A 27,036-nucleotide genomic window follows, 5' to 3' on the forward strand; every position below is an offset into this window, starting at 1 on the left:
AAAGAAAGAAAGAAAGAAAGAAAGAAAGAAAGAAAGAAAGAAAGAAAGAAAGAAAGAAAGAAAGAAAGAAAGAAAGAAAGAAAGAAAGAAAGAAAAGAAAGAAAGAAAGAAAGAATAAAAAATAGTGCAGGAAAGGGGGTAAATACAGAAAACGAGGAAGGATGCTGTAACCCACTCTTTGCCAACTGAAATAAATAAATTTATCTTGATCAAATAGAATTTTAAGGAGATTTGCAAACCTCCACTGCACATTTTATTCACTCGATAATGTGCCTCGCACGTGGAASCACAACTAAAATCAGTTTTGGTTGTAGTGGTCTGTTATTTGGAAGTATTGCCTCTCATCTAAAAACCGACTTCAATATTAAACAGCCTAGAATAACTGAACAATTCAACGGATTTGTATTTATTTTAACAAACTTTTGAGACTTTACCGGTTGCTTTAAAATCTTTCCCCATAACTGTTGGTCGAATTTCAGCTTAGCTGAGAGACGATTTAAAAAGATTTGCGTTTGCTTTTTAGATTTTTTTTTTTTTTTTCTTTTTTTTTTTTTTTCTGCATAGTCGGTGCCAGGACTGATTTCTGAAAAGCAAAAAACACTGATTTTTTTTCCGCTCACATTTTGTCAACAAATTTGTTTTCTTCTCTGTCGTCGACGGTCTTTGGGTGCCAGAGCAGCACAGGGAGCGTGGCAGGGGATAATCGAACGGAATAACCCAGTATCTTTCGAGTAAAGGAAAGAAAACTTAAACAGAACAAACCGAATCGCGCCRTCAGATGTGGCAGATAATTTATTTGTGCCAATTCGAGAGTTCGGTGGTGCCGGCCTCGGCACCGAGCGGGACCCCAGACACAGCCCGGACATTTCCCGTCATTTGGGCCGGCCGGTCCCAGCACCGGCTGACGCTGGAAACGGCCTTTTGTTTCCAGGATTTTAGACCGGAGCTTCGCCCACCTTAYTTTTTATTTTACAGGTGGAAAGCCAGAATGGAGAGAGAGTTCCACTCCAGAGAGGCGCTTAACCTCTGGCCGGACGCAGCTTCGTGACTCCTTGCASGGGCAGGCAGTGGCTACAAGGAGAGAAGCAGCGAGCGGACAGCCCCGTCAGCTCCCACCTGCCCCGGCTCCATCCCTCCGCCTTCCCCTCGCTGCCGGCGGTGGAGCCCGGTCCAGCGGGGTGTTTGGCTTCCATTCATTGTCTTTATTTTCTCCCCAGGCTCGGGCGGACATCCATCCCTGGTACCTGCGGGGTACCTCACATCGGGGCCGGGCCGCGGGTGCCCCGGCGCGGAGCGGGAGAATCCCCGGAGCCGGTGCCGGTGACTCCGGAGCCTCCCTCAGCTCCGCGCCTCTCCTCGACACTCCCCGCTACAGCCAGCAGCGAAGCCAAGAGGCAGCAAACCCACCCTTGCGCCCTGTCCCAACCCTCCGAGCTGCAAAACTCAACTGGGGGACCCAAAGCGGAGAGCCGGGGTCCCTGCGAGGGGCAGGTGGGAGCCGCAGCACGGCCGGGACAGCGGAGCACCCGAAGGGTGAAGAACCTCTGTCCCCCGCCACGACTGGCCGGGATCAGGCGGTTCCAGCACGGAGAGCGCTCACAGCGGGCAGCGGCCCCGTCCAGGGCTCCCGGGCTCCGCGGGGATGCCGGACGAGAGCTGCGGAGCCGGCGCCTTCCTCCTCTCCCGCTCCCTCGTCGCCATCCTCCTGTCGCAGGGGTGGCTCTCTGGTTGCTGTTCCCTGCTCTCACCCTCTCTGTCTCCCTCGACGTCCCCCCGAGCCCGGCTCGCCCGCGGCGTTCGGCGCTCCCCGTTCGGCGGTGGATGCTGCGGGCTGGGGACGGCTCAGCACCTTCACCMCACAGCCGCAGCGGCGGGGAGTGCGGGCACAAGAGACAGCAGGACATCCCCGGGGTTACATCCTTTCCCTCTGGCTTTCAGGGATCCTTAGAGACCTGTTTGCTSGGGCAGTTTTCACTTGAGCTGCACGATTGCCTCTCCTTCGGGCAGAGCGAGGTCCTTCCCTCACCTCTCAGGTCGGCTTCTGTGGGTCTCTGGTTGCTGGGAATGTCTAAACACAGGAAAAGCCTCTTTCTTCCCATTAAATGCTCGCTGAGAGTGGGGGAAGGAGGCTGTTCCAGAAGGGATGAAGCCAAGGGACCCAGCAGAAGGTCAAGCAGAGCCTTTTTGCCCCATCCAGCCCTCACTTGCAGTATTGACGGTACCCTGTTGCACTCTGCCCAGCTAGAGAAGTGGATTTGCTGCCTCATTCCCTGTAGAAGCAGCCCCCTCACTCTGCTCRAGTCCAACTTGTCCATTCCCTGGCAGAGACCCTGGGCTCTATAGTTTTTTTTCCCTTTGGTCACAGCCATCTGAGAAGTGAAAAGTTTCCTTCACACCTTCATGGGGGCAGTGTCAGKATGCAGTGACAGCTTGGAGGAGATGGAAACCTCTCGTCCCCACCCAGGGAGGACACAGAGATGCAGGCAGAGCCACAGACAGGCCCTTCCCATGGCTTGAAGACTGTGCCCTCTTAGCAGAGAGGGCACAGTTTCCTCCCAGKAGGGAGCACCACCCTGCCTTGCACATCTCAGCATGGAAATGTGTGTGTGTGAGCATTCAGCTCCCCAGCTAACTCCCCCCTGTCTTCCATTCCATCCCCATCCCAGCTGTTGGAATGTTGTGGTGTCTTTCATTCCTCACACTCCTTGCTCCACGCTTGCCCAGGACAGGACTGCAGGCTCAGATGCTGTTTGAAGGAGAGGAAGGWGGCTCTGCCTTCCAACCCCACCACCTGGACCCCAGTGACTTTCCTTCCCTGTGGGTCTCATGGGAAAGGATCCATGGGAAGAGTGGTACCTGCAGGAACTGTCCATTGCTTGGACATCTGTATCCCAAACTCCTGTCAAAGCCCTCCTGGGCAGAGACCTCAGCAGAAAACCTCCAGGACACCTTCACTTCATATCAGCAAAGGCAGCTCTCTCCCCTCCTTCCCCAGTGGACTCTGAATGACAAGGATAAAAGTAGGAATTGGGCTAATTCCCCTGCACCACCTGTCACAAAAGCCACAAGCCCTTCCTAGCCCTTTCCACTGCTGTGACATTCTGCATTCAGTGCCTGGAGCTGTGCCTTCAAACTGGAGCTTGAAAGTAGGCTTGGAATAAAAAAWCAGGCTGTGATGTGAGTATGGTTTATGGACTCAAGCAATTGYCCATCATGGTAATTTCTCACTGAAAACTTTTCTGCTCTTACAGATRAGGGAGGATGCTGCAGGTACACTCACAGCCCAGACCTGCAGGGACTTTGAGCCATCTGCAGCACTCACACACTTGGCTTGGGATCCTCTGCTTTCCTTGCACTTAACATTCATGAAGGCAGAGGAAAGAAAAGGGTTTGGAAGGGCAGGAAACATTACATGAAAAGAAAAGAAGGGACTGAAAGAATTGTCAGGGTCAGAGGGGATTGTTAAGGTGCCATTCCCAGAAGAGTTTGAGAGCAGGGAAACCAAACCCAACTGCCTTTCCCCTCCTCCCAAAAAGTCTGAGAGTTCTCACCAATGCTACCTAAGGCAAAATTTCTTCCTGACCCCAGCCCTACTGAGTCCACAGGTACCAAAGCATTATGTGAAATGCTTTGGTCATTGTTTTTCCTGGTGTTAAGCACTMATTCCTGAACGTATCCAAAGGAATACAGATGAGAAAAAAAGAGCTCGATCACAAACAAGTGAGGGTCCACCTGCTCCATTAGGCACACCGGTGTTTTTTTACTAAGCATCAACAGGTTAAGAAATAAAATGCAGGCTTTAGAGAACTGTATTTAGATTTACAAACAACATTGTAACTGGATCAACAGGCTATAATTAGAATTTAATAATCCAAATGGAGGAGTAATATGCCCGCTGCTTGAAAAATTGGAGCCTTTCTTTTGCAGTTCTGAATATTCAGCTCTGCAGATTGGACTCCAACTTGCTTGACACAATTACTGTCCTAGTGAGGCGAACATGTTACAAATAAGAACAATAAGATCAACAATAGTTTAAGTCTAATACCATAAACAAAGGAAATAATCAGAACACCTCTTGCCCCAGAGCAATGTGCACAACTGGGACGGCAAATTAGCGTGGTTATTGGAAAAAATACACCAGCAAATGCTGTATTTTRCAGACTTTTGAAAAGACATTAAGGCTGGGAAATACGTTACAGGCAATCCCATCAGGTGCATTGGTGGTTTTTAGATTCAATCTTTGCATTTTCTTCTAAAGTCTACCTGGGCCAGGGGTGACAGCTCAGCAGAATGGATGAATGGGGCAAAAAAAATACCTCTGTAAAACAGATTCCCTTCACATGGCATTCAAAGCATTTGGCCTGAGGTGTGTAATCAAKCAAAGGTTAATCCAAGAGGCTCCACACACGTGTGACAGAAAGGATGCAGTCCCTGTGTTGGTACCACAAGTGCCTCTGGCACAAAGCAGAGCCCTGGCAAAGCTCCTGCCAGGGCCTGAATGCTCAGGACAGTTTCCAGCCCCAGATGTTCAAAGGAGAGCTCCCCTCTCTCTTTGCTTGCTAAGAACACGTCAAAAGGGATCACCCACCTGTGGTAGGACCCTTTTCCAGCTGTTGGCTGAGCTGGCATAAGGCAGGTCTGCTTTCCAACTGAGATCTGTGGTGCTGCCATCTGTGACATCCATGATTTTCTGATTGCTTCTGGGATCTCTTCKAAATGAATCAAACTGTAGCTCAGAGGAAAGGGAATACAAGCAGCTCTGATCCCTGGGCAAGAGAAGGCACTACAGAAAGGAAAGTGCTACTTAGAAAAAGCTTTTCTCCTCCATAGTTTCTGCCATAATGATGGATGTATTTTCCCATTTTATTTAGATTAGGTTGAGAATCCTATTTTAAAACTCATGCCAAAATCCAAAAAAGTAGTTTATGAAATATTACATCTGTGTGAAAATAAACCATGCACTATTAAAAAACCATTTCACATGGTTTCATCTCCATAAGACAAAAACAATCAGAAACAGGATTTGGCTTGTCAAGAAGGTGATTGGAGGGATACCATAAGTAAAAAAATCAGTTGAGAGGATGTGATCAGCTAATCTCTGATGAAACTCTGTCAGAAAGGATATTCTCTAGTCTATTTTTAAGATTTTTCTTGGTTTCTTTACATGCCCTGACTCATATTTATCWTCCTGTAAGAGCTTGAAGTTTGCCAAGAAAGTAATGATATTGTGAAATACTTAAAGARACTTTAAGGTGGAAGACTGTGTGTAACCTTTTAGTTAAAAGTGACTAAACCAGACATAGCACGAGGATGAATGTGACCCATTGGTAGGGCTTTGAGCCCTTCAGGTGTGTCAGGAACACCCAACTTGTCCCTGGGTGATGTTATGTGCCTTCAGTTTGCTGAGCTGGCTTGAAAATGCGTAAAAATCAACTGATGTGGAGAGACACAACTCCCTGTTGAGGGCATTTCTGAAGAAATTCAGGTGTGGTGCTTATCCCAGTAAGTGCCAGTTTGAAACAGGCCCAGGAGTTGTCGTTTTGGCTGGGGCTGTGGGAGTTTGAGGTGACAATGACTGCACCAGTTCTGTGTCCTTTGGGAGTGAGCCATTTTCCAATTTAGGAACCTCATAATGCAGATCCCTTGGATCTCATTACTGTTTACTCATTACTGCAGAGCTGAGAAATTCCCCCTCAGAGATGATTGGGGTTTGGCTCCCGTGTACCCATGGCACAGCACAGAGGARCTGCAGCTGCTCCTTTCCCTGTGGAACAGCAGCACAAGGGGAAGGTTCTCCATCCCTGGCACCAGAGCAGGGCCTGCACAGCTCCGTGTGACAGGGAGGTGGCTCCCGGGAGTGTTCTGTGTGACAGTGGGGAGAGCTGGTGAGGAGGATGTGAAACGAGAGGATCTTTCTCTTGGCAAGGGAGGTAGAGCACTTGGTTTTGTTTTTTTTTTGTGGTTAAAATGACACTCCTCAATCTGTCTGGATGGCTGCAGGCTGTTCACCAGAGGTACACCTGCAAAACCTGGAGATTTCCTTTCACTCTCTATCCCCCATCGCCTGCAAAAGCAAGGACAGTTCTTTGATGTCCTGCAAACAGGAACTCCCAGAAAAGGAGCCAGGGTGCCCAGGAGAGCGATGGTGAGCACACAAGTGGCACAGTGCCCCCAGTGTACCTCAAACTATCCCAGGCAGCTGCCTGTCCTCTCTCTACTGTTCACAGCTGCTGAAGATCGAGTTCCTCAGAACATCCATCTGGTCACATCCACCCAGCACTGACTATTTTTTTAGTGGGAATCCATAAAACAATGTGTAAGGGAGGTCACAAATGATTATCTTTGTATTTGTGTGTATTTGGTGCCAAGAATTCATCAGCGTATTTGTAGCAGCTCACCGGTATCACAGAATCCTAGAATTGTAAAATGGGCTGGGTTRGAAGGGACCTTAGAGACCAGAAAGTTCCAAAATCCTGCCAAGGACAGGAGCATCTTTCAGAGCTCCACCGAACCTGGCCTTGAACTGTTCTGGGGATGGAGCAATTTTCCATTGGGACACCTGTTCTGGTGCATCACCACCCTCACAGCACCGATTTTCCCCAAATATCTAATCTAAATCTACTCTCTTTCAGTCTGAAGCCATTCCCCCTTGTCCTGCCGCTCCACTCTCTCGCAAAAAAATCCCCGCTCCATCCCTCCTGCAATTCCTGCCTCGCTTTTCAGACAGCTTTGGACCAGGGCGAAGACACTCTACAGAGGCTGAGCGGGCCGTGCTGGGCTGCCAGAGGCGCTGGGTGTCCCTGAGCTGCTGTGGCAGAGCCTTTGGGCTGTCCCGGGGCCGGAGCTCCCGTTGGGATGCGGGGCTGAGATCCGGGAGCGCTCGGCCCGCGGGCTCCGGGCACCCTCTGGCGGCCGGCGCCGAGCAGGAGCATCCATCCATCCATCCTTCCTCCCTGCTCCTTCCTCCTTCCTCCCTCCTTCCCGTCTCCGGCTCCTTTGGCAAATTCCAGCCATCTCTCCTAAGAAAAGGGACCGCAGGTGGATAGCGGGCACCCGAACCGGCCCTGCCCCGGGCAGGAGCATCCATCCTTCCTCCTCCTTCCTCCTTCTTCCCTCTTCCCTCCCATGTCCAGCACCTTCTGCAAATTCTGTCCATCTCTCCTGGGAAAAGGGACCGAAGATGGATAACGGGCATCCGAACCGGCCCTGCCCCGGGCAGGAGCATCCCTTTCTCCTCCCTTCTCCTTCCTCCTCCCTCCCATCTCCGGCTCCCTTAGCAAATTCCAGCCATCTCTCCTCAGAAACGGGACCGAAGGTGGATAACGGGCACCCGAACCGGCCCTGCCCCGAGCAGGAACATCCATCCCTCCTCCTCCCTCCTCCTTCCTCCCATCTCCGGCTCCCTTTGCAAATTCCAGCCATTCTCCTAAGAAACGGGACCGCAGGTGGATAACGGGCAGGTTTCCCKGCAGGTGCCACCCCTCGATCAACTCCTGTTTCTTTCAAGGGTTTGGAAATATGTGAAAAGGTTTCCTTGCCATAGAAATCCTGTCTTTGGCTCAGGAAGCCCGTGAGCTGCAAATTGGTTGAGGGTAAAAGGCTATCCTGGGAAAATATCACTGCAGCCTGCCTGGTACTCCTGCTCTTTGTGAGCAGCTCCTGATGGAGGAGAGGTGTGGGACAGAGCTGTGGGGTGGAGGTGTGGGGCTGGGTGGATCCTGTTGCTGCCCTGGGGTGGCTGTTCCACGCCCCTGTGACATGGCATCCTGTTTAGGAACCACTTTGCAACGGGATTCTGCAAGAAAAAAGATAATTTTTGCCAAGGCGTGTCTCTTCACAGAACCATCGAAGGGTTTGTGTTGAGAAGGAACTTAAAGATCATCTGTTTGCAACCTCCCTGCCATGGGCAGGGACACCTTCCACTACACCATGCTGCTCAAAGCCACATCAAACCTGAACACTTCCACAGATGGAGCATCCACAGCTCCCCTGGCAGCCACCAGTGCCTCACCATGCTCACAATAAAGAATTTCATCCTAATATATGACCTAAAATTACCCCACTTCAGCTTAAAGTCACTCTCTCTTRTCCTATGAATTTATGTGCAGTTGATCTGGGAAACAGTTTGGCTGGGAATGAAGATTTGTGATGTTTTCATGTAAATTAAAGATATTAACTCCATGTAAATGCATAAGGGAATGTGTTCAGCCTTAACAGAGCCTTTTACCTCTGAGTGCTCAACTTGGCCATTTTGAAACATATCTTTAAAATTGATTTCTGTTCTGGTCTAGGATTTCCTTCTGTAATTTTGCCTCTTGTATGTGTTACACATTTCTCCTTGCAGAGAACAGCGAGTTCTGGGACAGTAAAGTAAAATTGAAGCCAAGCAGGAGACAGAAATATGGTGTGAGTGATGAGTCTACAGCTAGACTGTTTACAATGGCTTATTAAAATAAAAAAAAAGAAAAAAGAAAAAAGAAAAGCTAATTCTGCTTTCATACCCATTAAACTGTGTTACAAGAGTTAAAAAGAAAGCAGAATCTGACCAAATTCTGCTACAAAACAGCTATATAAAGGCATTAAGTTGAATGCTTAATTGGTGTAAATGGCACATTTCTGCTATTAGTGTTGGACTGTAGACAGCTTCAGTCTCAAATTAATGAACAAAAATTCTCATCATTTCAGAAGGGGCAGAAAGGTCCAAATGTACAAAGGGCACTTCCCAAGATACTTCTGCTTTTGTAAACATCTGACTGTAAGGAAGAAGAGAGGTTCTGTACACTGTTGAAACAAAATCTCAGGAAGGAGAGCCTCTCTGCCCTGTGGCAACCTTCTTGTGCATTTGGAAACAAACCTCAGTTATGCCCAGAGCTCCTGGATTTGAGATGCCCCATCCAACCTGCAGCAATTTGACCATGAATAGTGACGCCAGCCTTGGTGGGATCTGGGGCAGTGTTTTTGCTGGCAAAGACCAGATTTGGGTTGGGCACATCTTACCAATGCATTTACGGCAGCAATATTTTGTAGACAAGACCCCGGTCTGACAAGATTTGCTGGAGCAGGTCCTGTGTGTCTCCAGCTGGGAATTATGGCATTTTGAAAGGAGATGATGGGGTTTGTGCCCTCACTCTGTGCTGTGCCTCTGATGTGGTTCACCAGCCAGAGAAGCTGATGTGCAAATGGGATCTGATGGGGTCTGTTTAGGGACAAGCATTTCAGACAGGGGTTTCAGTCATTGGGATGAAATTATTCTGACAAATTATTCAGAAATGAATACAGAATGAATACAGAATGAGAAATCCTGGCAGGTTCCATGTGATACCCAACAGCTGAAGTGAGGTGATGCCATGGGATTGCTGGGTAGAGATAAAAGCTGAGCACCAACTCCTGAAGAGTGTGCAAGAGGACAGCACAGARTGGCTACCACTGCAGCTCTCCTTCCATCAGCAGCTAGCCCAGAAAAATGAGGAAAAGGCAGCCATGTCCACAAGGCATCCTGTTGAATCTTCGTCTTACTGCATGCTGAGAACTGCTGGCAGCTCTGTTGTTTTGGGGTGCTTGTTTTCCAGACAGAGCCCTGGATGTGGACACACCCTCAGCTGAGATCTGGCTGCTGTGCTCCATCCCCCATTCCCTCTTGCTGTGTTGGGAGGGCAGTGACTGAGGGAAGATGCTCAATGCTGTGGGATCCAGGAGATCATGCTTCTCCTCCTGACCAGCACTGCCAGCACTCATTCCTTCAGGGGGACATGTGGTCACCTCCAGCCCTGCCTCCTTTCTGTGTGTGTGCAGGACCTTCAGGGCTCATCTCTGCACCTTTCAGCTGCTCAGCATTTCATTTCTGTCGTGTTTCTGATGTCCTTTTGTTCAGCCAAAAGTCAATTCCCTAAATGCTGTAACCTAAAGCCCCATCTCTTAGAATGAGACACAACCATCCTCGTCTGCCTGGCGGGACTCAAACAATAACCCTGGCTGAACCTGCACTCATCCTGCAGCTGAGCTGCTCCACCCATGCATCTCAGACTCCCAAGTGACCCTGGAGAAGGCCAGGGCCATTCAGATGGCTTTTTGCCTGCAGTCTGAGCAGCAGCAGCAGCAGCAGTGGGCAGTCTGGGTGCCAGGCAGTCTCGGGAAGAGCGCACAGTCCCCAGGAGAATCCTCAGAGTTCATTCCACCATGGCTCAGATGGCTCACTCAGATGTGCTACAAGATTTTTCTTTGTTATTGAGTAGAGAGGAAGGAGACATTTCATTCCACACTCAGTTTTTATAAGATATTTCTCAGAAAATGTGGGCAATTCTGCACGCATTTTTTCCCAACTCCAAGCATTTTGCAGAAGGTGCTTTCACAGAGAGGTTTTACCCATCAATCCAAACAAGATCACACCACTGAGGAATTATATCTTAAACTAATTAAATATGTGAAGATACATGGGCCCAGATACTGAATGAGTGCCCCCCACTAAGTTGGCAAAATGTTGTTTACTGATTCACTAAAAGACATTTGAGAGCTATTCCCATGACTGCTATAATGTCGAAAGGGCCAGCATTACAAAGGGTAAGCAATTAATGGTTTATGAGCTGAAATGGGTGGGACAGGATTGGAAAAGTTCATGTTTTCCTGCTCAGAGATAAAGGAAATCAGCAGAACTGAAAGAAATTTGAGAAGCGTCCACTCAATGTTGTCCCAAGGCACACCCATCYGTGAAAGTGTCTTCCACCCCTCAAATCCACAACGACTAATGAGTGGTAGGATAATGGAGTTAAAACTCTTCTAAGATTACTTTGCACAAAAGGGGAAGAGAAATTGCTTCGTGTCATTAGGAAAATTGGGATGAAAATAAGTGATGGGAAATTCAGCCTGATGCTCCAGAAACTCCRCTGTCATGAGACCGTGCCCAGTCTGATTGCCAGGGAGAGCAGGCAGAAAGAGGTGTCTGATTGTGGGCATCTCACAGACTCCTGCCTGTGGTTTGTAAAGTGCCATGGGTGGCTGAGGGCAGAAAATGCTGTCAGCAGGGTACTTTGGGGAGTTTCAGTCCTTAAGGACCTGGGAGCTCTTCCAGATAAACACTTGACCTCAATGTTATCCATAATACTCGGCCAATTCCACAGCCTGCAGAGGATGAGTTCATATCTGTGTTCTCTCTGACTGAACTTGCCTATGATATTGAAAATGAAATCAGTATATTTGCTTTTTCATTAGTATTTTGCTTGCTGAAGGTTGAGAGGGTCTGTGCTAACAGAGACAGCCTCACATGCGTGCTGGTGGATATTCATGGCCAAAAGTTTCTCCTCATATTTGGGGTTTTAGAATCACCTCTTTCAAACTGCAAATGTACCTATGGTGTGGCATTAATAATAATAAAGCATARACAATTTTTAAGAGCAAAGCAGACCTTTCATCCTGAATCTGCATGGGTTTTTTGCCAGTTCAAGTGCAGAATCACTCTGTTGACACCAATCATGTTGCTCAGCTTTCATACAGCACATAATCTCACATACTCCAATGTTAATTAAATTCCTGAGAAGCAGCTTTCTGATCTCTCTACGGGGAGCTGGTTTGCCTTAAAATGAGCTACTGTGCTGAGATAGTCTCCACTATTCCAGCATTAAGYACACTACATTAACTCAGTAAAGACTTTGACTCGCAGCTGAACCTCAGTAATCCCCTCTGTTTATCTGGGAACCTGGGGTTTTGTGCCATGGTGGCTTGGGGTGATTCCCACCTTTCTGCTGGTTCCAACACCCTAAAGAGGTGTCACAGCACCCAGAGAAGACACCCAAAAAAAAAATGAGCAGCCAGGTGGGTGTGTTTGCAAAGCCCTCCCCACCCTGGTTGGGAATTGTTGCTCTTTCTCCATCAGCGTTTGGATTTTCTTTTCTGTGGCCCTTTGGGAAGGGTCTGGAGGAGTGTTGTCTGTCTAGAGCAGCTTTCTCTCGCAGCCCCAAGTGTTTTCTCACTTAGAAGGTGTTTCAGAGAGCAGCAGGAGCAGGAGGAGTGCCTGCCACAAAGCTCTGCTGTGCTGGAAACCTCAGCTTTGCAGAGCCAAAGCCTCCACACGAGCTGCAGCCCTGGCTGCTGGGGGAAACTGTGGGAGAGGGGAGATATCACCAGTTCCCGAGGCAGGAAGGATGATATTTCCTCATTTGCAGGGAGCTCTGCTCCTTCCAGGCTGTTGTGGCTGCTCAGATTTGTGGAAGAAGAAGGCAAAGTGAGGTCTTTCCAGCCAGGCAATGATTTGGGGGTGTGGGACAGGGGATGAAGTGTCAGGTTAGCTCATGAGGGGACAAAGACTGGTCCTGTGTTTAGTTACCAGGTTAAAAAGATTCCCATCAAAGGTGTTTCCTGACTGAGGGACTTCATTGCTGTTAAAAAGGAAGAGGAGGAATAAAACCAACAGCCAAGCCTTGGCTGGGCCTGGGGCATGTGAGAGTGCTTTTCTCTCATAAGTGAAGTGATGGGACCACTTTCTTGGCTTTGGTGTGAGCAAAGAACGAAATAGGAAATTCTCCTATTCAGGGTGAGAGTCCTGGACATGTTTGAATCCACTTAGCATTCTGTGCAGTGTCAGGATGTTAGTCCTGAGTGCTCTCAAATATTCCCAGAGGTTACAAGCTCAAGCACTCGACTCAAGGAAGAGCTGAGACTTTYAAAGATGGATACAAAGAAAGAAAARSCTTCCCTGGAGYATCCAACACTCCCTACACCGCCAGTCAGTGCATTTCTCTCTCCATGCCAGCAGTGTGAGGTGTGAGGGCACAGTGGGAAGAACAGGAGGTGTCAGGGGAGCTCATATTCCAGAGSAATATGGAATATGTGGTTGTGAGGAAGGAAATAATTGCGGGTGCCCAAARAGCTTGTGTGGCTCATCCGGCAGAATGTGTTTGCCCAAAAAGCATCTGGCAGGATGTGTTTGCTCTGCACAAATGTCCCGTGTCAATGCTGGGGCTGGGTTTGGGCCAGCAGAGCTGCCAGACCCCACTGTGGGTCTCAGAATCCCAGGATGGGAGGATTGGGATAATAATTGTGAGTGGGAGGTGAAATGAATCCTTTGAGAGTGCTCAGGACACTGAAAGTGAGCCCTCCCTGACACCACCCCACAKCTGACCCCGAGTGATGTGTGCTGTGACTTGGGATCAAATCTGATATTTATACCACACTCAGATTGCTTTCTTAATGCAGCAATTGCTGCCACTCATTTTTTGTYGTTTTGGGGTGTTTGGGGRTGATATCACCATTATACCAAAACARCAATWTTCTTTGGGAGCTTAGGTATATTTAGTGAATTCTGGAAATACTTCACAGGGGCCAATAGTAGGGCAATAGACCAAATCTTCCATGATCCTTGTTAACATTCAACCTTGAATGGAATGTTTTTAATTCTCACTGTCACAAAGTGATGCCAGGATGAGGTTCCCATCCTCTATCAAACAATATTCCTGTAAGAATCAACACCAGGTGTAAACAAAAACAATTTAGTCCATTGCCATTTATTTTTATAAAGCACTGTCATCCATCAAGTCACTTTTGATTTTCTCTARAAAAGGAAGGCATCACACCCTTTGTCAGTGCAGAATGGGGAATCCAGTGGTGTTTCATAGAAAAGGGAACACAGAAAGTCTTTGGCAACGTGGCAGATGACTTAATTCAGGGAGAGTTTTACTGATTTATTGAAAAAAAAAAATTTCTCTCTGCCCAAACAATGACCTTCTAGGTTTAACCTATGTAATTCTGAAATATCAGATTAAATAGGAATTTCAACATAAATATGTTTTTACTGGAATTATTTAACCTTGCAGCTGTGGTCAAAAACTTCCCTTTCAAGCAGRACCTTCAGAGCACTCACATTTGCCCTAATCAAAGAAATGGAAGTTAGGACAAGTGCGGGTTTTCTGTCCATTAATGTGAGTAGGAAATGTGTRTTGCAAAAATCTCTCTCAATACAAGTACCAGTAACTCAATTTGGAATAACTTGTGGTTAGTGGGATTTGCTTTTAAGCTACTGAGTTCAAGTGTGTAATATAGCAATAGTGGGAAATGGTTTAGATTAAGCAAATAATGTAAAAATCATTTCTGGGTTTTATTTTTATTAAATTTTCTTGTTGTCACAAGCTCAGAGCCTGATGCTGCAAATGGCTGAGAAGCTCCTGGGAATTGCTAAATACTCTGCAGTACCACATATAGGAGGAGGCTGAGAAGATTTTAAAGCACTTTGTAGGAAAGATGTTTATTTCTGAGATGTAGACAAAAAACTGTGCAGGACAAATTGCACCAGACTTACCATACTGGCCACTGAAAAACTTTTTTAGAACATCAGTGTGAATACATTACCTCAGAGATGGGGCCCATTTGACCCAATACCCTTATTTTTACAGCTGCAAACTGCTTTCAGTTCAGGGGGGTTATTGAGCCCTGAGTGGTTTGTAGTCAGTGTAAATGACTGTTCTTCTAAACATCTCTCCATTCTCTTTCATGTGTGGAAACTCAGCATCCTTGGGCAAAGAATTCTCCAGCTATGTGAGAAACAATACTGTTTTATTTGTTAAAGCACTTTTCTTCTTGCTTTGTTCCTCAATTCTGCTTCCAGAAGAGACTCCAGAGATCTGCTTCCCCACCTGCTCTCTCCAGACACCTGGCAGATTGAAGACTGCTCAATCAAAATATTTTTCCCCTGGTCAATGACTGCTCAGTCATTCTTTGTCTGAAAGCTGTCCATACCTTCAGCCATGCTTGTTTTTGAATTTTTCTCAGTTTTTCCTGTGCTGCCTGGAGCTGTTGCCTCCTCCAGGTGTGTGTAATCCGTGCATTTGAAGAGCAGTAAATAAATAACTGCCCAATGTTTGAATCTCTATTGTAACTCAAATCCCAGCATAAAGCACACCAAGCCTCTGTACATTATCTCCAAGTGCAACCTCTCAGGAAGTTATCTTGCTKTTGATTAATTATGAGCATTAGCAATTTTTAACCCTGTGTTTCAGGCCAGCAGGGGAAAAAATAAAACAGGGACTGACTGCAATAAGAGGATTTCTAAATCAGTTGTCAAAGACTGAGCCAATGAGGCAGATAACCAGAAAAGTAGCAAGCACAAGGACTTTTTTTTTGTTTTAGCCCTAAAAGCCTCTCTTTTATAGTGCAGACTTGCAGATTGATGAACATAAACTATCTTCTCATCCAATTCACTGAGAGTTTGACCTGGAAGAAATCACTGTGACCATGTAGGATTTCTGTGTGGATGTGTGGACTTTTTCCTTACATGCAGCTCTGTAGGTCTTGGTGGCACAAGACTGTTTCAATTTTTAATGAAAGATGCCTGGAGATGAAATATTGAATACCTCTTTCTGTAAAGTCCARCTCCCCTTACTACCACCACAAACATTGCAAAGAGCAGTGATGCTGCTTGTTATTCCAAGTGTTTTAGAGTAATAGATGAAAAGAAAGGCTTTATTTTTAAACCTGAATAGAGATTGCAAAGATCCTGAACCCAGAACTGCTTCTTGCAGTTTTTACTTATGAGGGTCAGTGGGAATTTAAAAACTGAAACTTCTATTTATATAGGAAGATTTTATCCAAGTGAGAGCTAAGCAAAACCTTTTTGAATATTTTTCTTTTATTTTTTTGCTTGGGAGAAAAAGAATTTAAAATTCAAAAGACCTCTTTGCAAAGATTGCACAGAGATTCTTTAAGCCCTCTGTAAGAAAAATTAATTGTTCTACAGTCTGCCCAGAGGCAACAATTAATACCATCCCTTTCTTTTGATTAATTTTAAATTTCCCTGTTTGTCTCTGGGAGAAATCTTTAAAGAACTCCATCCCTTACAGTGCACACTTCCCCTCCTGGGAGCTGGAAATGTTTCTGCTCTGTCAATGGGAAACTGCTGTTCAGGAGAAGAAACTTTAAGCACGAGTTAGAAGGTGATAGGAGCTGGTAATCCATGTGCATTACAGCWCTGGCTGATCAATAATAATTCAGGGGTAGAGTGGAGTGGTGGCGTCAACTGAGAAGAATTTCAGGGCTTGATTAGTKGTGCTCCTTTTCCGTGGGGACTGTAGTGCAATCTTCACTCATAAAGACATGTGATCTGAAAGCCTGAGGCAGAACAAGCCTTGTTTGCACAGGAGAAGCTTTTCTTGGCTGCAAAAGCTTTTACATCCTCGTCCTCCTTYTTAAAAGCTGTGTCTTCTCCACAAAATTATATATTAAAAGAAAAAAAAAGCAAGCTCAGGATGGCATCAACATCACAGCCTCAGCGAGATAAAACAACAAGTAAAAAGATATTTTGGGCAGTGTTTCCTCATGCCTGCTTCATTCTGTCTCTTGTCATCTATGCTTTTCTTGGGGCTCTCATGTTTCACTACATTGAAGGTAAGGAGCTCCCTTTAAGTGAAGAATAYAGATATAGAATATTTCTGCAGAACCTGACGGACCTCGCCAGAAACTTCTCAGGTATGTACTAGAATTTCAAAATGACTTAATTGTGCAGGGAGCTACTCATTCTCTTGCTTTTTGAAGGAGATTTTTTTTTGCTCATACTAACAGGTGACTCTGCAAGCAGGGTTTTCCCTCTGCCTGGCTAATGACTGCTCTTTCCTTCCTTAGCTGTGATTTTTGGCTGCCAGCTTCCCCATCCCTGTGTTCCTGCCTGTAAAGATTTTTCCTGAGGTGCCCAGGTTACCTCAGGTCCCTAATGAGCAGCTGAGATTGTTGTGGAGAGGTGAATCCTCTCTCAGAAAGTTTTTCCAGCTCTCTTTTCCCTGCTCTGAGCACCCCTCCAGCCCTCTGGTGATGGGATGTTTAGAGTGGGACAGGTGCAGCTCTGTATCCCAGACCCAGAGATGCTGYTGGAGGAGCTGGAGGAGAAAATGAGGGCTGGAAATCCTCCTGGATCTGTGATGGGGCTCATACAGGGGCTTGGCATTTCCCTCACTGGCACAAARATCAGTTTGGGGCAATTAAATGATATTAAAAGTGTCCTTTCAAGCAAGGCTCAGCCACGGGGAGGAGGAATAAAGGTTGCAGGCTCTGGGGTTCACAGCAGTGACATCCAAGTGGTTCAAATTGGATCCCTACTGCTGACCCCACATTTCTTAYTGTCTTTGGGTCAAAAGAAGGCTGRTYTCTYGGGRWGTCCAAAATGCAACAGGAGATTCAGGCTGGAAACTGATTATTCAATCTTCTTTCTCTGTTTCTTTATACTTACATTTATATGTTCCTTGTTTCTTTATTCACCAAAGCCACTGAACCCACCTGATTTTTTCAAAGGTGGGGTTGAGTGGCTTGAAAGGAAAGGGTGAGAAGGTGAATATTTACAATATTTTAAAAGAATATGAGGAAATGGTCCTCTGGAATAAATTTCACTGGGGTAACAGGCTGGCTGCTCCTGAGTGGTGATCTGCAAACACTCACTGTGTCTCCTGTTGTGACAGATAACGCCACAGAAAATGGGAAGAGGTTTAAGGATGACATCCATAAGCTTTTCAACACAGCTGACCCAGCCTGGTTTGTCAAYCCAGAAGAAAGATGGAGTTTCTTTGGGTCTCTGTTTTTTTGCTGCACAGTATTCACCACTGTGGGTAAGTASAGAGGTAAAGTAACACCCTTCAGAGCCAATTCCTGTTGCTGCTTTCTCTAAAGCATTTCTTCCAGGGAATTAAACACACCCTAAACAAATGAACAAAAACACCCCTTCTAAAGCAAAAGCCCAGATCCCTTTGAATTTTTCTCCTGAGTATTGATGATGTGTCTCCAAGTGGTTCTGCAAACACAAACTGCAGAGACACAGMTGAGTCACAGGATTAAGTCAGAATTTAATGACTATTGATGGTGCACACTAGTTAGCTGYATAATTTTATGTATAYTATAATATGAAAGCATATATGACASGTACAGAACTACTGAACTAACAAKAAAACTCAATTTTTCAGTCAAACCTTATCCTTCCCACAGTTGTGTRTYCTCTTGGGTAATGTTTTCTTCTCTGGAAAGGTAATTCATAATGCATATATTGTTTTTCARTTGCTTCCTAGTTACTTATGTCTAATTCAGCTTCATTAATTTGTGGCTCTGTAATTAACTATGTTGGTGTTCACATTTTTCTGAGTTAACAGCACATGAGAGTGTTTAAATCACACCTCTGAAATCTTTCATTCTGACTTCATATCCAATCAAGTTTCGTATCCAATGTGTTAGAAGGAGGAAATATAAATACCCAAATTGGATTTAGGGAAAGGGCATATCTTCTGTTACCCTTTTAAATATCACATTTCTCTCTCTTTTTCTCTTGCTCTTCTTGTTCTTGTCCAAGGCTATGGTAACACCTACCCTGTGACACGGCTTGGGAAGTATGTCTGTATTTTCTATGCTTTATTTGGGATCCCTCTGATGTTCTTGGTCCTGACAGACGTGGGAGACATCCTTGCAGCCGTCTTATCCAAATCTTACAATGAGTTCAGTAAACTGCAGTCCAGAATTCTGGCCTCTAAACTCTGCTCTGGGTCCACATGCAGCAAAAGGAAYGAACTGAAATCCAGGGCACAGTCTAAAATAGTCATCAATGAGCCCCCAACCATCATGGAACTGCTGAGGAGTCAGTCAGGTATGAAAGGGAGGTCGGTCAAATATCGCAATGTGGAACTTTTTGAAATGTTAATTGCCAGGGAGAAGGAAAACAGGCAACTAGTAAGAAATAAAAGCATGGAGAGATGGAGTTCATGTCCTGAACTAGCCAGGGAGAAGACAGTGTCCAGAGTAATTGAGAATTTCGACAAAATAGGGAAAGAGCTGGAAAAACTAGATGTGCCCATTTTATTAATGGTGGTYGTTATCTTCCTGTACATCTCCTGTGCAGCTGCTCTTCTTCCAAACTGGGAAACCAATATGGATTTTGAGGAAGCCTTTTATTTCTGCTTTATCACTCTGACCACTATTGGATTTGGAGATACACAACTGGAACATCCCAAGTTTTTCATGTTTTTTTCCCTCTATATTTTGATTGGCATGGAAATTGTCTTCATTGCTTTTAAGCTGGGCCAAGACCGCTTAATTGTTCTGTATAAAAAGGTGATTTCATTTTGTGCAGATAAAAATGTGCCGTCAAAGAAGATATATCCAAAATAAGAGCACTCATTTCTCTTTCCCTTGTCAGCATTGGCCACTGCAATGGGATGAAACTGTTCCTGTGCATTTCTGCCTTGGGCTGGCAGGTGCTGTATTTTATTCTGATTTCCTCTGAGAAACAACTGTGAAGTGGCTGAATACCTCTGGAGGCTCTTGGTGAAGGCATCTCCAGGGAGTACTTTCCAAATAATCTCGTCTTCTAAATAATCAAAGATGCTGCTTGATGAAGAAGCTGAAGGCTCTCCCTGCCAGYTCTCCCTGACATATTTTGCAAAGCTCTGACTTTCTGCAGCCTTTCTGTGCCCCGTACCCACAGCAAGCCAATTCAGGAATTTTTATTTTTAGTTTTCTGTGTTTTTCCAAGCACAGAAGGTTTTTTTTTCGCCCTCCTGTTTCACTGGTGTGTGTGGGGGGATCCTGCATTATGTAATTGTGGAACACATTAAGATGAGAATGTTGTTGTTTCTTGGAGATTTTGCTTGTATTATTCATAATTTGAATTGTAAATAATAGCTTTTCATTAAAAGCGATAATTTAGAATAAAAATATATAATTAATTCAAAAGAAACCACTGACTTTAATTAACCACCTTTTAACTTCTRGRTGATATGCATGCCCWMTAAATGTGARCATCTCTARATAATAAAAAATGTTTGATTATGAYGGAATGTTCAATATTTTCATTAGCAAATTTACCAGTGGAAGCTGAGATTTTCAGAACAKTGACATGCCATCCTATGTCTGTTGCACTCCATGTATATGGAAATATGTATTCAGTCCTTATTAATAATTAGACACAATTAAGCRTTGATGATTTGCAAGATATATAATGATGGCTAGCACATTGAAAAATGTTTTATAAGAATAAAAATAAAAAATGCAGAAGCTGGAAGAAACTTCAGCTAACCCTGTCATGTTTGCTGTGATTTTGGCTTCACGCAGAAAATCCCTCCATTCATATTAAATCCCTCATATTACTTAATTTTATATCTTCAGATTAAAATCAGTGTAGGACTTTGGTGCCATGTCCAGGTTTTCAGAAATCAGGGAAAGGACTTGGGTGATTTAATGGGCTTTGGATCAGATAACTGCATTTCCTGCCCYTCAAGGTTTTCCTTGTGACATCCTAAAACTTTCAGCATTTTTAATAGCTGATCTTTATGTAAGTTCATTTGTTTCTCTCATATCAGTGAGATATTGTGTGGAGAGCAGTTAATCCTGAATTTATGCCCTACAGATATCTAATTGGCATGGTACCTTAATAACTTCCCATTTACTTTATGGATTTAGGGAATTTTGCCTGGGTTTGCAATAGGGATTCTGCACCATATCATTCTAGTTATGGCCAGAGGATTGCAGCTTTCTTTCCTATAGAACCTGTCGATTAAGAGGGACAAAAATGGATTTTGTGGAAGCAGAGGAAACAAATCACATAAGCATTATGCTCTGTGAGCCAATAATGCACCTGACTGCTGAATATAATGCACAGCTCTGGCCCTTCACCTCCCAAAGGACATGTAAATCTGGAAAAAAAAGTTTTTATAGCTCAAAGTAAAGGATGAACAAAGATAGGAAACAAATTCCATATAGACATGTACAGTAACTCCTTGGTCTGGAAAGAGGTGAGAGACTGATGGAGATGTGTAACGTTACAAGGACACAGGAAGGGAAACAAGCAAAGATGGAAAGATTTTCAAACATCTCTCATTATGAGAGCTATGAGGGCTGACAAATTAATCCCACATGTGACAGGTTTAAGAAAAGAAACAGAAAGAAGAGAAAATGGTGCTTCACACAACATATAATTAAGCCTTAGATACTCCTTGTCATGGGAGGATGTGGCTTTTAAAAGTTCACATTAGATCAATGAGAGATGGGGCAAAACCATGAAAGAAAAACTTTTAAAACAATTAAATCCAAAGATAACAATCCTGGCTCAATAACCACTGAGTTCGCTATCAGGAGATGAGGAGAAACCTCTCTACAAATTTTGCTGTCCTTGTTTTCTTCCTTTCCAACCTGCTGTGTCTCAGAGACAGAAAGTGTTCTGTCTGTCCTGTTCTGGCCTGTAATGTATAGAAGCACGTTGCTATACAGCTAAAAAATTGCTCAGTAAATCAAATGCCTGAATAGATATTTAGTTCCATATTTGTGTGCCAGGTAGACAAACAAGTCGAGTTTGATTGTGCAAAAATTGGGATTTAGGCAACACAACACAACCAGCCTTCAGTAAAAGTGACGTGGTCTTTTGGCTCATGTTGTGAACCTAAAGGAGGGTGGAGAGTTGGACACACATTGCATTGTCAGCTATAAAAAGGTATTTATGTCTTCAGGTGCACTGAAAGAGCTATCCCACACACACAGGAATGTCTGGCCCTGATTCTCTTACTCCCAGAATTGGGAGCCTGTTTCCAGATGACAGAGCAGTGCTGTGCTGGCAGTGACAGCAGCAGTTCACTCTGCAGGGCTGGATCTGCATGTAAACACAGTAAATACAGTCACAGAGTCAATGAAATGAAACAAAGTAGTGAGTAATGACTCATTTAGTGAACCCCAGGCATAAATATTTATGATTTGACTGTTCTTATCGTGAACTGAATCCTGGAAGTATTAACAGTTTCTGCCCACAGAAGTTTTTATTCAACACTGACATGGAGATCAGCTTTGTTTGCTTCAAAGCGCTACAAAATATTGCTTTTCATAAATTTTTCCCATCACAATCTGCATGAGATGGTGGATTAGATGTGAAGGGCTTCATTGAAGAACTTTTCTCTCAGGAAAGTCGTGACTGATGGGGAAAGAGTTGCTTGATGTGTAACCCAGAGCGGATATGAGTTCTTACAGCCCCAGCTGGAGAGCTTTACAGATCAAATGCTCTTGATGCTGAACGATGCTGGATCAATCACCCTTGATTGGGCCAAGATGGCAACTGTCACGAGCACTCAGGAGCAGAGAGGAGGGAATTCCTGGTGTGGGAATCACAGGGGGAGCCATGAAATAATGACTGGAAGGAGCAGAAAACAATCCTTGGGTAGAAGGGTTAAGCGAGAAAATGACTGCAGCAGTGAAAAAAAAAATTTTCTGTGCAGACATAAACATGGTGCAGAGATGCCTGAGACTGAAAATGCAGTGGGGGCTGGTTGCTCTGGTTTGGGAAGGTTTGTGCAGCCAGCCTGGCTGGAGAGCCCTTCTTACACCAGCCCAGGGTTGTGCTGGTGGGCTCAGCACAGCTCTCACCATAGGAGGGCAGAGGGTCTGTGAAAGGAATCCTCCTGGGGGATGAACCAGTGAGAGAAAAAAGATACAGGCTCTGGACTGACAAGCCATTAATAAAACCATCAGAAGTTTCTGCTATCCCCTGCTTTGTCACTCAAAGAATGACGATTCATTCAGAAGCATCTTTCGCATGAGCAGCACATCTGAGGACTCAGGAAATTCCTGATGGGGTGTAGGACTTGTCATCTGTGTGCCAGTGGCTCAGCTGCAGTCCAGATTTTGGTGGGCTCAACGTTAGTAACATCTGATAGCACTTGGATGGCTTTTCTGCTTTTTCAACTTGTTCCAGGTGGAGATGCACTCACATCATAAAAGCACTACCATATAATGAATGCTAATAATGAATGCTAATAATGAATGCAAATTGCAAGAATGGTGGCAGGCCCAGCACAGGCAGAGGCTGGGAACTCAGCTGAGAGCAGTCCCTGCAGTTCTCTGGGCTTCCAGGCTCCCAGCACACCTTGTGATCCTGATTTCCAGACCACAGGGTATATCAAAAGCAGCACGTGTTGCTGTTGCATGCAATGTGAGTGGTTCTGTGTACCCAGAATGAGGGGTCTTACCATTTTACCTGACTATCATAAGTAAACACCAAAAAAATTATTATTCTTGTATAGAAGTATCAATTATTATTATTATTATTATTATTATTATTATTATTATTATTATTATTATTATTATTATTATTATTATTGTTGTTGTTATTATTATTGTTATTTTATTTTAAAAAACCCTCCATAGCTGTATTCAGCTGTTCTGTCATGTTCTAAGACCAACCTAAAGTATTTAGTTGGGTTACCCTTCCCTGTCTTCCTTACCTTAGGCACCACATATAAAGTAGGAAAAATGTTTTTTGAGCCATCCAACACGACAGCCTGCATTTACACACAGAACAAGAGAGATCAGGTTGCTCAGGATAAATTTCAATTTTCTCTGTTAAAGTACATGAGCACAGAGAGTGGCACAAATAAAATTTGCTCCATCACTCATATAGCAAATCATAGCTGTGTGAAGACAGCACATCTCTCATATGAGAAGCCAATATTTTCAGGATAGCAGCCTGAGGGCAAAGTGCAAAGCTTCATGAGCAGTGAAGATCATGAATGTCTTGCTTGTACGTGCCAATGACAGATTGTCTGCACGTGGTGTTCATTAGAGGGCTTTGGGAAGAGCTTGAATAAATGTTAGTTGGCTCGCGTGCTTACGAGCTTGCATGTGAATCTGAGCTTTTCCCTTCCATTYTTTTCTTCTTTGAGTTAAAACTTCAGTCTCTGAGTAGATAAAATGTAGTTCTTTTGAGGTTAGCTCAGGCTTTTTCAAGATGATGAAACTTTGGGTGTCTGGCCAGAGACAGAATCCTTCCAACACTGAACTTGTGCCTAAAACTTTATGTCTGTGCATTTTCAGGATGCACTGAAGACCAGAGGAAATGGAAAGCAATGAGCAAGAAGGGAGGGGAAAGCAAAGCAAGAAGGAAAGAGTAGAAATTTGACAGTAAAAAATGAATTGCTATTTTAAGCATCTACTGATGAGAAATCAGGGTGCTGATGCTATCTCACAACATCAATTCATTACATTATCTGCTTCCACAAAGCCCTGTGTGAACAGGAAAACTGACTGAGAGAACACCACAAAATCAGCATATAAAACTGCCAATGCAATTGGTGTGCTGCTGGAAGAGAATTCCTTGATCTGCYRTGCACTGCAGCCTGTCATTSRGCTCTCTGATCTGTGCCCTGCAGGGCAAAGCCACCTCTTTGCTGTCTTTTGTCACACGTGCCAGAAAGATCAGAGAAACAGGAGCAGAGCTGGAGGCTGGGGCTCTGAYTGTGGGTAAAACACACTCATTTCTCATTTTCCCCCCACTTTATCCCTGTGGCAAGCAATAGAAGATGATGCTGCTGCTCGAGGAATTTGGCAGTTTGAGGAATCCAGTTATGCATTAAACCTTCTGCTCACCAGCTTGAAAAATTGGTTTTAGGCTGTTTATCTCTTACACACCCATCCAAAATCTCAGGAGGGTGCTGACCACCTGGAGTTCACTGGTGGTTAATGGATAGTTTTCCAAATACTCTTGCCAGCCCAAACTTGTGTTTTCAAAGCGAATCTGAATGCACAGTGGGGTTTTTGGCTGAACCACAAAAGGTTGATGGTCGTGAGAAGGCTTCTGGAAAAGTTTTACCAATTTCACCAGTGAGTGAAGAGTGTGAGAAGAGCCATTCATGTCAGCAAGAAAAGAAGGAACTGAAAGATAAAGCTCCTGTCCCTGTAAATCCAGATTCTCACACAGAGACAGGCCAGGTCGCTGCTGATCAAAGAGGACTGGCTTTCTCCAAGGCTCATTCCAAGCTTTTCTGTATTTCCCAGGAGAACACCAAACACTGCTTTAGACAAAGCAATATGTGRCATTCTTGATAAAGAACTTTTCTCAAACAGTTTAAAGACTCTTATCATAAGACAGCCTTGTACTTCTTGYGAAGAGAAAATAAGAGAGCAAAGGGAGGCTCATGAAATTCCTTGGAATTTAAGAGCAGGACATAATTTGTTGCACTAAGAAGTCTGATTTTCTGAATGGCTCTGTCAATGGTGCATGTTTGGACTAACATCTGACAGCCAAAAGCACCTCTTTTCTATCTCCCCTGCAAGAAAAGTTATGCTGCCAAAAGGTTTTTACAGCAATTTTATCTGCCAAGGAAATGGACACATTTTGTACTCAAAGAGATTAAGGACTGGCACATGTGCATGTGTTTGCCTTCTAAAGAAACCACTTAGAAATGCTATTTAAGAGGAAGAAGGCTGRATTCTGATCTTCTTGATATCCATGGCAAAGCTCACAGCGCTTTAGAAAAATCAGGTTTGGAGAGAAGTGACAAACAGAATATGTTTTGCCATTAATCACTTTGATCCTGGTTTTAGAAGAGCCATTTCATGCCTAAACTGTCCTCTCATGGGAAGGGGTTTTTTTGCATAAAACATCTTGAATTACTGATAATTGTTACTTTTTTTTTTTTCTCATGAAAGGGGTAGATATTTTTCCAGGCCAGCAGCACTGAAGTGAAATCAGGACATGACTGCAGACTCTGCAGACAACAAAATTTGTCAATAAATCCAAGTTCTTCTTGGCCAAAGGCAGACAAACATTAAGATGTGTCTTTTACCTRCATTAAGCAGTTATGAATGGTTATGAATGATTTTTTTTCTGTGGCTGTGTTTGCCATTGTCATTGAACAGAGCTCCCTGTCTGCCTTCCCATCAGTTGTCCTGAATGTCCCTGGATCCTCAGGCAGAGCCTGGGGYGTGTGAGATGCACCCTGGGATACGAAGGTTCACCCTGCCATGGGTCAGAGATTTACTTCTTCCTTGGAAAAATATGGATGTTCTTTCTCTTGGCCTCGTTTTCCATTAAAAGAGAAAAAGRAAGCAGCAGCATCAATAAGAACAACACTATAAACACAGCGCCTAAGGTAGTCATTAAACTCAGTCTCCAGGTGACTTTAAAATAGATTTTAGGGATGATGTTCCARTGAACACTTTGACTTGAGCTTAATTGAAGTCTAGTGTTTTTAAAGCCAGGTATTTTATTTGTTCAATTRTAAGCTTTTACTGATGGGAATGGGAAAGCATGCTAAAAACTGTTCTCAGCCTTTCTACTCTTTGGAAAAAGGTGTCATAAAAAAACATTAGGGAGGCTGTTCCTGTAAAATTCTCCAGCCTACCACTTCACGCAGGAGGATTTGAAGTGGTTGACTTTGGCAAATGATGCTTTGATCTAAAAATCTCACCTGCTTTTTAGTCTGAATAGCATCACCAAGGGGCTCTACAGCCTTTCAGAGTAGCTCAATTATGAATAAGGAGGCCAAAAGATCTGGTCCCTGACTCTGATTAYACTTTCAACAATTTCAGAGGGAAGCAACCCTGTCAAAGTCAGGAAAAATCATTAAATTATAAGCCCAGCATGGGATTGGGGTCAGGCTCTTTCAATTCTGTTAATAATTATTATTCCTGGAGTTTATTATTTTTATTATGGCAGTTCCTTGGAGCATCTTAGATAAGGACTTTAAATCACCATTAATCTCAGTGTTTCTYGCTGCCTGCCTGCTGCAGAGTGCATCTCTGTGACCAAAGCAACCCTTATCACTTCCTGCCTCTGCTGGCTGAGCAAGAAAGAGAAACTCCTTGTGGCATGTGCACAAATATGTGTCACTGGGTGATTGAGCAGATCTGGGAAGCAGCTGTGGCGTGTTTCACAAAAAAGAAGAAATGCAGTGCAACAGGAGCTGTGAGTGCAGGAGCCTCCATGAAATTCCAGGGCACGGGAAGTGTCTGCACTGACCCTCTGTCCTGCTCCAGATGTGTCACTGCACCCCACCAGCTGTGGAACAGCTCATGGACACCTGGCCTGGCCAATCAATCAATCAATCAATCAATCAATCAATCAATCAATCAATCAATACCTGATCAATGCATTGGCTTTGAGTGTTAGAATTTATAAATATCTCCAGTCATCTCTGCATCAGCCTCTTGGATGACTCTGAACGCTGAGGGAAGCACAAGTTTGTCAGCCTTCAGACATTAATTTGGATTTCATGATGATGGATAGCTCTTGTTCGAGGTGCTTGAAACTGCCTGGAAATCTGGAAGAGT

At 44.5% G+C, this 27,036-nt stretch overlaps 1 protein-coding gene across 1 annotated transcript; it reads left to right on the forward strand.

The window, feature by feature from the left end:
• Window positions 1-16,226: 16,226 nt before the first annotated feature.
• Window positions 16,227-19,116, forward strand: KCNK18 (potassium two pore domain channel subfamily K member 18). Its single transcript, XM_057370310.1, has 3 exons — window positions 16,227-16,446; window positions 17,427-17,573; window positions 18,305-19,116. Exons 1-3 carry the CDS (start codon window positions 16,227-16,229, stop codon window positions 19,114-19,116), a joined length of 1,179 nt encoding a protein of 392 aa, XP_057226293.1.
• The last annotated feature ends 7,920 nt before the right edge of the window (window positions 19,117-27,036 follow it).

The sequence above is a fragment of the Malurus melanocephalus genome, unplaced genomic scaffold (assembly GCF_030028575.1).
Source record: "Malurus melanocephalus ecotype Western Australia unplaced genomic scaffold, MMel_1.1 scaffold_122, whole genome shotgun sequence".
NCBI lineage: Eukaryota > Metazoa > Chordata > Aves > Passeriformes > Maluridae > Malurus > Malurus melanocephalus.